The sequence below is a fragment of the Xiphophorus couchianus genome, chromosome 4 (genome assembly GCF_001444195.1).
Source record: "Xiphophorus couchianus chromosome 4, X_couchianus-1.0, whole genome shotgun sequence".
NCBI lineage: Eukaryota > Metazoa > Chordata > Actinopteri > Cyprinodontiformes > Poeciliidae > Xiphophorus > Xiphophorus couchianus.
In genome coordinates, this window is record NC_040231.1 from 8,027,063 (window position 1) to 8,041,718 (window position 14,656).

General features: G+C 39.8%; 1 protein-coding gene across 4 annotated transcripts in view; it reads right to left on the reverse strand.

Moving 5' to 3' along the window:
• fto (FTO alpha-ketoglutarate dependent dioxygenase) overlaps positions 1 to 14,656 on the reverse strand; it is a 143,607-nt gene that overhangs the window by 100,431 nt on the left and 28,520 nt on the right. For all 4 annotated transcript variants that reach the window (XM_028014484.1, XM_028014486.1, XM_028014485.1 and 1 more), the window contains exons 4-6: positions 11,201 to 11,326; positions 7,696 to 7,775; positions 7,085 to 7,228 (exon numbers count right to left, since the gene is read on the reverse strand). In XM_028014484.1, the coding sequence (XP_027870285.1) occupies positions 7,085 to 7,228; positions 7,696 to 7,775; positions 11,201 to 11,326 (350 nt within the window). The remainder of the gene's footprint in view (positions 1 to 7,084; positions 7,229 to 7,695; positions 7,776 to 11,200; positions 11,327 to 14,656) is intronic.

Below are 14,656 nucleotides of genomic sequence, written 5' to 3' on the forward strand. Positions count from 1 at the left end.
ATCATGTAGGCAACACAGAAAATCCTTTGGCCAGATGAAACTGAAATGCAACTTTTAGGTCACTCTGAAGACACTGTCTTTACTCTTTACTATGACATACAGTATAATCATGGCAGTATAATGCTGAGGAAACTGTCAGAATTAAAGGAATGGAAGATGGTTATAATGCATAAAAAAATGTTGGATGTTGAGTCTCCATTGCAACCCTGCAAGGATAAGCAAGTTAGATAATAGATGGATGTTAGATTCTGAAAAAGACTTAAAGCTGGGTTAGTCCTTACAGCGCAACAACTCTGAACGTAGATTGCAGTAGATGTGCAAAACTGGTAGCTACAGATCTTAGAAGACTTGTAGTTGAAATTGCAAACAAAGGTGATTCTAAAAGTGAGGGTAAATTTAGGTTTAAATACACCCGACACATTTCAGATTTTTTATAGAATGTTTTGAAAACCGTATATTGTACAATATTTGCACCTCTTTGTGCATCCATTATATAAAGTCAGAATTAAGTATATTGATTATGGTTGGAATGTGAAAAAATGTGGGGAAAAAAGTATGAATATTTTTGGACACTATAGTGTCATACAGCATCTATGGGAAATAACAGCAGCAGATGTGTGTTCATTTGTATTCCACATTGCAGAATCCAGTAGTTAAGTGCTTCTAATTGATAGCCACCAGGTTATGTTGTTTATTGAAAGAAGCAAAAACTTAGTATAGGTTTGAATATCTCTAGAAAAGCGGTTTTAGTAGTTTGCTTATCTGGAGCGATAAGATGTGTATTTACACAACAGCAATGAAAGACATCTTCACTGACATCAGAGAAAGCATTGTTGCTAAATATTGATATGGGAATGTTTCTAAGGACATTTCCATACCATTTGGAGACCGTCCTCCAACACAGAGAATATTTTTTTAAAGGACACATTAGACAATCAGGTTAAGATGGATAGTAATGATCCATGAGGTGAAAGGCCCATCAGAATGACAGCAAGGTTGGCAATAGAAAAAATATTATTATTATCACGAGTCTATTTACCAAAGTATTCAAGAAAAAAAACATGTGAACATCAGTCCAACAGCTGAAGGCTGGAATAAAAGGACAATGACATTAAGCACAGCAACAAATCTGCACACAAATGGCTAAAAAATAAAAACCTCCATGTTGCAGTAAAGCACTGATGGCATAGACTATAATTAATAATCATAAATGCTCCAGGAATAGATAACAAACATTCACTTCTTTTAAAGACACAAAGTCGGAAACAAAAAAACACAGTTGCACCAAATAATGTATATGAACGGATCTGTGCACCTTGGAGCAAGCACACCTGAAAACCCCACCCATCTTCCCTCCTCTGCTGCACCGTCTGGAGCTGACAGTGTCTGCTGCTGAGCCACCCCCCTTCCTCTCTCCTCTGCTTGGAGTGTTTTTGTTTCCTGCTCTTTTGAAGTGCTGAATTAATCCTCGGAAAGGATGCTACGCGTAGCCAGGTGTAGCCCTGCTACTTCTGCGTATGTTGTTCAGCTTGCATGTTTGTCAGTTTGGGCCTGTGCTGAGCGAGCTTCGGTGTGTTTGCGCCTCTGCTTGTACCTGTCTGCTTAAGTGTGTGAGTGGCTTTGGTAATGTTTCTGCGGAACATGGCCATGTGAATGTGTGTGTCAGAGATTGCTCCGAATGTTGCCAGCATCAACTGAAGGTGCTGAGTTGCCCTCCTCCCCCAAAACGTCCCAGGAAGCGGCATTCACCCAAAACAATGCAAACCCTATTAAAGCCTGTTGTAGACAACTGCACAGCACAAAGTCTACTGGCATACAATAGGACCGTATATCACATGGAACTCAAAGCACTATTGTTTCCCCGCTGACAACTATTTTTGTTTATTGTTCTTCTAACAGAGCATTAGCAAACGGATGAAGATGAGCCTTTTCAGCTGTAAACGTCCAAATAATCTCAACGAGTTTAAGGGAAATAATACAGACGAAAATGTCCTATGGAATTAAAAAATTAACTTAAATCCTTCTTAAGGATTCTTTTTGTCATTTTATCTGATGTCTCATAGAAAGTATTCTGTGTTTAACACAACTTTTCAAGTCCCAAAATGCAGTGCCTTGCAAAAGTTTTTATACCTCTTGAACTTTTTTATATGCTGTCATGTTACAAATGTAAGTTTTAATGTACTTCACTACAGATTTTATGTGAGAGACCCACACAAAGTAACAGTCTGGGAAGTGGAGGGAAACAGGGTTTTCTAAAAAATTTACTCTTACATCCGCAGATAAAATCTAGTGCAACTTTAAAAGTCGAAGGTGGTTCTATGTTTTCTTGACTCAGGAGGGCTGCAATTCAAACGAATGCCACTATTTTCAGATTTATATTTGTCAAAAATTAGTTCTTTTCATTCTACATTTATGTGCAACTTTGTGTTGGTGTGTGTTCATTACCTCTCTGCCTAGCCCTTGCACAAACAATGATGACATATAATAGTTATGTCTAAATTAGAATTAAGCATTTTTATGAATCACCAAAACACACTCCTTAATACAAATCTATCATTGTCATGTTGTCAATCTATCATTATTGGTTCATCAATGCAATGTAATTTACAAAGAAAAAGCCCAGCCGTGATTATACCCATATTTTACGTACAATACTAAATAGAGTAAATGTACAAAGTACTCAGCTTCTTGACTTATTTATTGTTGCTTTGATTCACATTTAGTAATACAAAGAAAGGGAAAGATTGATAACATAAATTAGTTTTAAAAGGCTCTATTTTCCAGTTCCTGTACAAATTTCATGCTGTTACAAAAACATAGTGACTGCTTAAGTACCTTATAAATTGTGCAAACTTAAATTGTCTGAATGGAATGTATCTTTGTAATAATCTTAACTAATTTTGTTTAAAGGAAAATGCAAGTAGTTGTTTCAGGCTTAAGATAAAATATCATTGAAAAGTTTTTAACATCTTTTCCAAAACTCTTCTTTCAAAATGTTGATATTTTTATGTGGTCACTGTTGTGTCAGATGAGTGTCAACTTCCCCTCCATCACCCCCAAAACAACAAAGGACAAGAACTATTTACACAAACAACCCGAGTGAGGGCTGTCTGAGGTAGAAGCTGTGCACAGAGTCATCCTGCCATTTACTCCCAAAAGGCTCTGATCTCAGTGGGGATGACATGCAAGGACTGGTGCATGTCAGGGAGAATACACAGCCAGTGGCACTGCTCAGCAGCCTCCCAGTCGCTCCATACAACACACCCTTCAAAGAAATGTCATCCTTTATGGTCCCTTCAACACACTCCAAATCCACTCCCCTTCGATCACTACAGCTCAAACACACAACAAAGCCGCAAGGGCCAATATCGGACGTCCTTTTCTCCCAGGCTGTCCCTCCTTCTATCTCTCTGATTGTGTGCCTGTCCTTTGGTGGGAAGAAACCAACCTGTGTCTCCACTTTGAGCTGACACGGCTGCCTGTCCCCCACAGCGCAGGCCAGAGGCAACCACAAAGCAGGCCATCTAAAAGCAACTGAGGAGCGCCGGCTATTTGGTATTTGGAGTGTGGCCACCCAGCTGAGAGCTGCCAGGCAGGAAACTCGGACTAAATGCCACCTTTCCGTGCAGACAGATCGAAAGTCTGTGCGAAAAAAAAAGAGGAGAGGCTGTTAGGCTGAGTTTTTCGTCTGAGATGGTAAGGGAGGGTGACTCCCCTGCGGCAGTCGCTGTCATCTCTCCAGGTGATGGACACACTAACTACACATTAGCTTCAAATTAGTCCAGCGACCACCCACTATGGCATCTCTGCTGGTAAACTCTGAAAACCTCGTTTTTTTCCCCCCATTTAATGAGGCACAATTATTATATTTTTTCTTCACACCTTCACAGTATTCCCAGAGCGGGTCCAATCAATTTCCGGGGCCGGGGCCCTGAGGTGAGGGTTGATGAGAGTGTGATCGATCCCTCTCTGCCCTTCTCTGTTTACCAATCCCAGCCTCCTCACACAAGAGCCAGAATAACTGCTTTCCCAAAACTCTCTGTGAGTCTCCCCACTACTTACTACACACTTGCCAGAGTGGGTGTATATCTGCAAGGGTATGACTGCACAAAATAACGTGAACCTTTTTAATTTATATCTGTAGCAATAAAAGGTTCTTGTTTTATTTCCCAATATTATTATGAAGAACGTCAGTAACACTACTGCACAATCCTTGAATTTAGCAACAAATAAGGTGAAACAGAGGCCACTATAGCCCAAGAACATCTTAAAAAATAAATACAAAGTACAAATAAGGAGCGGGAGAATACAGTAATTGTATAATCTTTATGGTGGTATAAAAAAAAAAACACAAGAAAATGTGTAGAGAACCTCAGGAGGCATCATGACCCTAAAACGAACACTGGAAGGCTAAACACACTTTATTCAGTTTACTTTCTGTCAGATGTGAAAAAAGTCTATTCCCTTCCTTCAATATTTACTATAGCTCATATGTGGGGTGGAGGTCCCTCAGGGCTCTCTGTAACACGCCCACCTGGGAAGAGACATAGTGGCTTTAAATGAGACAAGACATTTGTGTCTAGAATTAGCATTTCAAAGCCTAACATGCACACAGGGGCCATGTGGTGGTATTATGTTAGACTTATTTGACTGACTAGGACAGCAGGTAAGATTAAAAGGAGACAGAGAGAAAAGGGCTAAACAGGTGGGAACTTTTCTTTATTTCAGTTTCTGTCTCCCTTCAATATCTGCTTCAATTAGGCACCTTGCTCCATTCCCAAACGAAGACAGACGGATGGCAGATGCTCTACTCCCTCACAATCAGGCCCCACCTATTACCTCTGACAAACGCCAGCCCCCCTGACCCTCCTTCAACTGCACGGCATCAGTAGACTGTCAGCTGGTGCGTAGTTTAGCACTTTTTGAGCAAAGACCCACAAAGGCGCTGCTCAGGTCAGGTTGCCCGCGTGTCTCAGGCTTGTTCACTCCTCGGTCGTCCATGTCAAACACGACCTGTGCAATGTGCACCCACCAAGCACCAAAGAGGGCCGCCATCATAAATAACTCCACCAACAATACATCATTTAGCTGGGTGTTCTGCTCTCGTGGGCAACTCCAAACAAATGGCCACATCGATCATTGCGAGAGCCGGGAAGGGTAGGCCCGAGCCCCTGAGAACACCCCCTTCTTTCTTAAGCACTTAAACACACACCCCCACACACGCAAACACGCACATACACTAATGCTTGTATAAAAAGCTCCTTGTTTTCGTGAATCAACCTGCCTTACCCTCCTGGTGAAAGCCAACGCCTGGTAATCCTGTGGCGCTCTGTGGCTAACTAGCAGGTGTTGCTAGCTGAACCAACGCAGCAGTTCTCCAGACACAGGCAGCCCTGTTGTTTGGCAGCGTTGAATACTTAATATCGCCTTCAACCTTTAAACAACCTTATGTCAGACTCATCTGTCATGGCATCCTGCTGAGAGTCCTGGATGCTGGCGTCTGCTCGGATGTGCAATTCGGGCGCAGGCGTGTAAAAAGGGTGAGAGGTGAGATGGTATATTAACTGCTGGCCTGCAGCAAGATATGGCAGGAGGCTGAGGCCTTCTCTTTGTTGACCTCACTTTATCCCTTGAAACCCCGAGCCAGCATCACTCATTGTTTTATATGAAAAGAGGTTAGAAGCAGGACAGGGGCACGGCTCCATCTTTAGGAAGCATATGGAGAGCCTATTGGCTTGTGATCCATCACAAGGCAAGACAAACGAGAGCAACCTGAATTTCATATTGTGGGCATTTCCCTAAGTATAACAACAAAGTACGGTAAGCAGAGGGTGGGCAGCTGGCAAGCTCCTGTTCTGCCATTCAAAGAGCTTTAACCTGCCATTAAACAAATCCCAGAATGAGTTAAAACTCTCATGATGCAGAAAAAACCACTAAGATCAGTTAATGAGAAACTGTATTAAAGCTATCATAGCCGTTTAAAACAATGTGCTTTATCAGGAGTTTATGAAACAGACGTCAGAGTTGGGCTAAAAAAATATCATAAGCCTTGAATATCTTAGAAAGAAGAAAGTGATCAAAGATGGAAGGAGCTAAATGCAGGACAATCCTAAAAATCAACCAGGAAATTTTAACGGAGGCTCTCCATCTCATGTGACTGAGTTTGAGTTATTTTACAAGGAAGAACGGTCAGAAAGGTCAGCGCTGCAGCTGCCAACACAAGGTGGGTCTACAAATGATCATTTAAGTGATTGAACCCAAACAAATGCCACACATTTATTCAAAATGTTAGTCTATTACATAAAATCACAAGAAAATACATTGAAGTTTGTTGTTGCAATTTAACAGAATGTGAAACTGTAAATGTCCAATAGGATTAAGTGTTTTAGGTATGAATGGACCCCAAAATTGCAGAAAAAATAATTAATCAAAGCAATCAGTTTCACAAACTAATGGCATTTTATATAGGTAATCTAAACTGCCTTTGTAAGATTCTTGTCTCAACTTCTTTCCCATGCAGAATATTAAGTCAACAAAAAAGATTATAATGTACGTAAGTGCACTGGATTTACATACGTCACAAGTGTTTATATCCATACGACAGAAAAAGCACAAATATATGTTTGCACAAATACATTGCTTCCTTAATTAGACGCTTATCCCTGTAATTTTCAGAGAATGCTTTCAGTGTATTCAACAACAATTTCTGCTGTCCGGATTAAATCATCATCATCTTATTTGCAGATGGATCTTCATTGTTTTGAACCTGCTTGCGCTACCAGATGGGTGGGGATTAAAGCTTTGGGGCCACTCAGACAGAATCAGAGAGGTTCACAATCATAAATTAATAAATGTGAACTCTCGAAGACAATGCCATTCTGCACATTCGTCTGGCACAAAATCTGCTAATTTGAATATTTAAATTTTGAATAAATTCAAATACCTTTCTAAAACTTTCAATTCCGCTCAAAGTATGTAGAAACAGCTACTAACCACCCAAGATGTACACACAGGAAACGAAAAACAAGTAAATGTATGTATTTATGTGCACTTGAAGGTTAACACACTACCGCAGTGGCCCCACCTCATTGTGAATCTCCTCACAGTGCTGTAATGCTGTCGGCTGAAGGGTCACCAGGCTGTGGGAGCCCGTCTCAGGGTCAGTGTGCAGGTTGGACAGGGCCTCCTGGCACCGTGACTGGATGTAGGTCAGGGTCCCCTTAGAACACTGATAGGAACGAGACCAGTGTCACAAACAACACCACGACATGAAGGAGCTACACAATGTTATTAATCAAATGTGGCTTCGTAACAGCTGATAATGTATGTCAAAACGAATTAAAACAATCAATATTTTCTTTTTTTAATAAATTATAATTTAACAAAAGTTTGCCTTTTTTTTCCATAGAAAACAAAAAATAAATCTCAAATTGTATTTGAAATAAAATATATTAAATTGTGTACAAATAATTATAAAAAGGAAAATCAGACAGGGTAATAAATAAATAATTAAAAAATAGAGAATATGTCTTTTATAAAATTAAAATAAGGTATGAATAAATGTAAAACATTGCAAATCTTCAGGGAAAAAAGATTAATCGTTATTTGATAATAATTGTGTTCCTTAGTAAAACTAGCAGCAGGTTACATACTATTTTCAGAGCAAATTAAAAGCTCCTTAATCTGATGTCTCACCTCGGCCACTCTGTGAGTTGAGCTGAAACGTGCCGTTTCTCCAGCAAGGACACAGTGCTGGTGGGTGCTGTTCAGGTCATCTGGCAAAAACAACAAGCAGAAAAAAAAACATCAGCACAACAACCGACATCATCGCTGCAAACCACCAAACCAGAAAACAAGGTGCCAATCCTCGATGCTGAAAGGAGCATATTGATGTGGAATTGATTGTTAATGGGAATAAAAGGGAGATATTACAACAGAAAAACAGATGAAAAGCGAACAGTGAATTAGACTAAATCAACTTGTACACTCGGACAGATTCCCATCGGCCCGGCATCGACTCAGATAGAGGGAAGAGCACTGTAATATAATTTTTAATTACCAAACAGAACCAGATCTCACTCAATCTGTCAAGATGGAAGCGCCATACCAGCAAACATTTGTCCAATATCACACAAGCTTTACAGTGAGGCCTTAGCGCTGTTTCCTGTGTATCCTGCCATGTGTTTCTTTGTGTGTATAGATGTTTCTCAGCTCTGCCATTATTTGCCTCCTACCAATAATTAATTTAGCCATGACAGAGCTGTCATTCACAGCACATGTGCATATTTACACCCGCCTTGAGCAAGAGTACACCAGCTAATGCCTGTGATTTGAAAGTCAAACAGCCAAATGCTTTAGGAAGAAGATATTATTGTTTGGTGGAAGGATGGGGGGGGGGTGGAAACAAAAAGAAGAAGAAGACGGTGACAAACAAAACAACTTGCCGGTGTTTTCTTCACCCTGATGAGATTGTGAAGGATTAGGTCTCTGGGCAAAATTACTCTGCGTCTTTAAAACTGTTTATATCCAATAACAAATTATCTCCATCAATCTGCTCTTTTCTTGGCGCCTCTAATGCAGCCAGTGGGATCAGGAGGGAGTCGAGGCAAACTCGATAACTGTAATAAATATTTATCTTTCTTTCAACCCTTGTGCCTGCTGCCACTTGTCCTCCTTTTCCAGGAAGCAGGCTTTTAAATATATTGGGTCAACTCTTTTCTGCAGTTCCCCCCTGTGCATTGGGAGCTGGAAATCAGATTATTGAACAGACCCGGTGTCAAGACTTGCATTGTTCTTTTTTAACCACTGAAATTCCATTTGGGCGGAAATGATGGTGATTCAATTTGCCTCCAGCAGCTTAGACATTAGCAGTTCAAAAGGGCCAGCCGCCGACAAATGGTGCTGAAATTATATAATGGCGTATGTGGTTATACACCTTTGTAGTTTCCTTTTAATACAGCAAAACTACTTATCTAGGGGTGTATGTCACAAAAAAAACACAAGTTCAATATATTTTAACACCTGCTTTTGGTTGTGTCTGCCTCGAATGTGAGGATTTCGGATGAGGGAGGGGTACTGCGCCAAAGAACTGCATGCGTGATGCATTTTTGAGCAATGCGAGTTCTGAAAATTTATAGCTGAGTGCATGTGTTGGAGCGCCATGCCAAGTGTTTCATTCAGGTAGACCGACAAAGCAACAGACGGCCGAGAATGGCGCGAGCTGCTATCATTGTGGAGCAGTTGGCCTCTCAGGGGCGTACTCACCAAGTGGAGCATAAATCCCCACTGATCCGCGACAGTCAACTCCCATTAGAATGGTCTGCACAGCAGCCCATCTCTCTATTATCATGGCTGGCGTTAAACTGACAGTTTTATTGTAAATCCCCTGCTGAAGAAGGTTGGTTTGGAGCCCTGTCGAGCTAAATATTGGCAGACAGTGGTGCTCCATGATAAAAACAATCAAATGATCATCAAATTCATCCTATTTCTGCTTATTTGTTTGAGGTGAATTAAAAAGTTCACTTTATAGGAGGTTAACCACCTAATTTGGTTTTATGCTTTATAAATATGTCTATTGTCTAAATATTTTATGATGATGCAGATGGCTCTGGAAAGCAGATTCCTCCCAGCATGAAGCAATTTACTACCCGTGTCCCTCTGCACTTATTAAAAGGTCCATTATACAAATGAAAAATATGGCTTAAAGTGGTAGCAACTCAATAACCAAAGTAAATGCTGGTGTGGCTACTATACTACCTAATATCTTTTAAAGATCTCCCTTAAAAAAAACAATCAACTATCATAGATCTATAGATAGTTTTGGAGACAGATTACAGATAGACAAAAACTGGTAGCAGAAAAAAAAACTCAGCATAATCTTACTACTACCATGCATGGCAGTTGTTGTTAAATCCAAATAGTTTAGCCTTTAATGAAACATTTTTCCAAGTTATTGTCAGGAAACCAACAAATTTAAATGGACTTCACCTTTTTGGTAAGAAGAGCACTCTAAAATTCAGTCAAAATGATGCAACAACTTTGCCAGTGGTTTTAAAATGCATGTGCTTCCTGTTAAATTTGCTAAGGAACATTTAATACAAGCTTGGTAGGGGATGTATGCATATATTTGAGTCTGTATCTGTAATTTTGGCATTACGGTAAAGCAAGAAAGTCTCCAATAAAGTGTCAAAAATCTGTTTCTCACATATGAAGGTGAATTGAACATAACATTTTGAAAACAAGAGAATCATCAGAAAAGCTAGAACACTGCCAGTCACCACAGTACCATACATGGTTGCACTTAGTAACATTGTGACAGAAATTTCTGAATGACAGAAATTTCAAAAATTAGAACATAATTTCATTGTTTTACAAGGAACGATGATCCAGCTTGTTGTGATGGACTGTTTGTTTCTAAGTAAGACCCTTAGAAGTAGGCCTGTAAGGTTTTAGATATAATAAAAATAAAATAAAATGTATGTCTTGTCAATGTTAGTAAAATAATTAAAGAGTAATTCTATACTAAAATATGAGAAATTATCAAGCATAGAAATATAATATTTACAAAAGAAGGGTGCCTTTATAAAGGCATCATCCATCCAAGCAGGACTCCTCACTTCTTGTACATCTGAACACATACAGGCCTCTGCTGTGATGTGGATAAATGTCCTTGCACTCAGAAAATATGAGTGAGCCTGGATGGGCCCAGGGGACCAAAAAAAGGAGGGTGGAGGTGTCTGCCGCAGCCAAAAGCATTAAGCCATGATTTACACCCCTGTGGCTTGCTGTCTGTTCTCGCCATAGAGACGTAGTCAGCAATGGGTCACAGGACTTCAAAAAATAACATTTGGTTTTCCTAACCTCTCTAATGCACACAATTTCATGGGACCTTAAAGTCCTGTGTTCAGGGCCAGGAAACCTCTCTTTTACTCACTCTGCCTTCTTTACAAGCACACACACACGCACACACACACAGTGCCTCAGTTCCATTTCTCTTGCAGAGAGAATTAGAAATATGAGGGCAGCAGAGAAAAAGTGCGAGTGAAGTACATCCCGCTGCTTTGGGTCATTTGGGACAAGGTACAAGAAAACACTAAAACCCAGAGTAATGAAAGTCTCCTCTTCTCGTATTCAGACATGGTGGTGAATACATGTTAACATGTGCATGCGTGTTTCCGTGTTTTCGGAAAAGCCTCGGTACCTCTCATGTAGTAGCAGTCTCCGGACTCCAGCGGCAGCATCAGGCCAGGTGTGTGGATGTCCCAGGCCACCTTCAGGCCGATCCTCCAACATGACTTCTCAACGCTGCTGCCTTCGCTGCACTCACCTGCCGGTCACACACATCCCACTTCACTGCAGTATTTAAATACAGCGCCTCACTAAAGGAAACCTTTGCACATATGATCCTGCTCCAACTACAAACTTTAATGGGTTTTATTGCAATTTTATATGATAGCCCAGCAAAAAGCAGAACATCACTGTGAAGTGGAAGGAAATTAATATTTTCACATAAAAATCTGAAGTGTGCCAACCATATGGATTCAAAGTCTCTTGGTTAATACTTTGTGGAACCATATTTTATTGCCGTTCCAGTCGTTATGCTGCTGGAAGGTAGCCCCCCCCCTCCAGTCTCAAGTCTTTTACAGTCTCTAGCATGTTTTTTTTTTTTTTTTTAGTTTTGTCCTGTACAGTATTTAGCTTAATCAATCCTAATACCCATAATACATAGGCCTGCCTTTCTCTTTTCACTTTTATGTTGAGAATGGATTTGTAGGGAGCATAATGAATAATTGGTGGGTCAACAGATTCTCCCACCTGAGCTGTAACTCTCTATCTCATTCAGATTTATAACAGACATTTCGGATTAATTGGTCGGTTTTCAGTCATGCCATACTCTTTTGGTGAAACAGTATTCTGTGAGATTTTCAAGGCTTGAGATTTATTATCTAAACCTGCTTCAGATTTCTCCACAACTTTATCCATGACTTGTCTTGATGTCTTGCTTGGTCGTGATTTTATTTAGACTGAGTTTAACTCAAGATAACTTTTAAAAGCAATGGCTTGTGCTTGATTTTATTTAATATTAAAAGTGGCTGAATACAAATGCACAACTTTTGGATTTTTATTTTTAACAAATATTAGAAACCATGTATCATTTCTCTTCTACTTCACATCTCCTCTGTGCTGGTCAATAGGCCTGTCATGGTAACAATTTTTTCTGGACAATAATTATCCCAGTAATCAATGCAACCAATGATGATACTGTTGTTTTTGTTACCATTCACAAGTAATATATAGATAATGGTATAATAACGTAAGTTTTACCCCTCAAACACCAATAAAATTTAATTTTCTAAAGAATACTTAACACAGAAACTGGAAGATATTTTAAATATCCAATATAAAATACACAAACCAAAAAGAATACATAAAACAGAAATAAAAAAACATATACAACCGAAACCATAAATAAAATGGATTATAAAGTCTCTGTACACCAAACATATTAATTATCAGGATGGAAATGATCAAACTCGTTTTATTCTAATTAACTGCTTATTGTAACAGGCTTACTGGTTAACCACCTGAAATCCTGATGAAATACATTATGTTATTGTGAAGAAAAATAATAAGTTTAGTCTTCAGTAGTTTTGAACTACAACTGTTTTTTCTCAAAGGATGCAGTGGAAAACAGTACTACTCCATGAACACGCATCAGCACGGCCATAAAATAACATTAAAAACTATATTGAGAATTAACATGATAAAAGTCTGGACTGTAGCGATTAAATCAATACCACCCAAACAATGGATATAAGATGTAAGGTCTTGTCTCCAGAACGTAAGAATCACTTAACAACCAAGCAAAGATGATACGTGTTTCTGTGGTTATAACTGGCTGTTAGCACAGGATCTTTATGCTATCATTATGCTGTGCAAGAGGAAATAGTTGGATAAAAGCCCCTGATGTTGTTTAGTGAGTGTGCGAGGGTATGTGATATTCCTGTTGCCGAACCCGTTCACTGATACCACCTCCCCCGTTCTTCCCTCACTCCCTCAGTTCTTACACAGCGTCCTAGGAAAACAAGATTTGGCTTGGCCGGCCGACACCCTTCAGCAAAATCAATACTAAAGTCTTTCTGGGCCTCTCTGCCTCGTGGCTGCCTTTTCCTTTGCTCAGCACGGATAAATAGTAACTTAATTTCCAGCCATTGTGCTCTGAGAGCCAGCTAATGACAGCACTCCCAGAAGGCCTTGGGAATGGTGCAAGCCCATCCTCTATGCCGGAAAACACTCAGTCGTGGCAGATTCCTTTGGATCGGAGTGGCCAGGAAAAAAAACACATCTCTGCAGTTCTTCTGGTCAAGGGGAAAAACAAGGTGAGGCAGCCGAGACAAAGAAGAAAATTTCCCACCCTAATCTCAAAAGGTGTAACAGAAAGAGTGCATCTGCGTTCCTAATGATTACAGCAAACTGCATTGTGTCCTCTTAGGATGAGGCCTCTAAAAGCACAGCCTGGCTCTGGTAAATCTCATCTCAACTGGAACACAGTTGTGTTTCATTCTCATCAGAATATCCCCACTAAAGTTTGGAGCTATGGGGTCATCCAGAGTTGGAACTTGGAAGGTGTCATGTTTGAAGCCAGTGTTCACAGTGTCAGAGTTGAAATGGTCCTTAACAAATTAGGAAAACAGACCTTTAGAGCAGGTGTTGCTCTATATGAAAGGTCAATGCAGCCCAGCTCAGAAATGTGTCAGGAATCAATCAGAACCGCACCTGTGTGATACTGCAATGCGCATTTGGTGTCTGTGGAGACAAAGAATGCAGCAGCAGGAACATCCCAGCTCTAAAGTTTACAAATACTGTGCCATCAGCTAAAATCAATGCTGTGCAAAAGTACTCATAACCCTTGAACTTTTTTACATTTTACCAAAAAAAACTCATTGTATTACATAGGAATTTTAGGTGATAGGCCAAAGCAAACTAAAGCATAATTATAAAACATGAAGTGAAAATTAAATGTTTCCCATTTTTTTTTACAAAAAAAAATCTGAAAGTGCTGTATGGATTTTGACTTATCCACTTTTACTCTGATACCTCAAATTAAAATCCAGTGGATCATCCTTCAAATGTAAGGAGCAAATTCAGTCTGAATGTATGTCATTTAAATATCAGTATAGATACATTTGCTCTGTTACCAGATTCTGAGGTTCGTAAAAGAAAATTAGTGAACAAAAAGCATCATAAAGATTAAGGGACACACAGAAGAGGTCAAGGAGAATGTTTTAAAACAACATCCCTTAGGGGAGATTTGAACATCTCACAGAGAACAATAGATGACTCCACGCTAGTCCCCACTGTGAAACGCGGTGTCAGCAGCATAGTCCTGTGGGATTTACACAACTAACAAGCTAGTCAGAGTTGATGGTTTGACGGATGGGGTTAAAACATCTGGCAGCAAAAGACTTGAGATTAGGAGTCTCACCATCTCTTAACATCCAGCCTGAGCAACAATCAAGGCATATTCACGTGTTAGAATGACACATGAATATGAAGTCCCTTAGAGAATCTGTGACCTGAAAATTGCTAATGTGATTGAGCTCAGGATATTTTGCAAAGAAAAATGTGCAAACATTTCAATGTATAGGTATGCAAA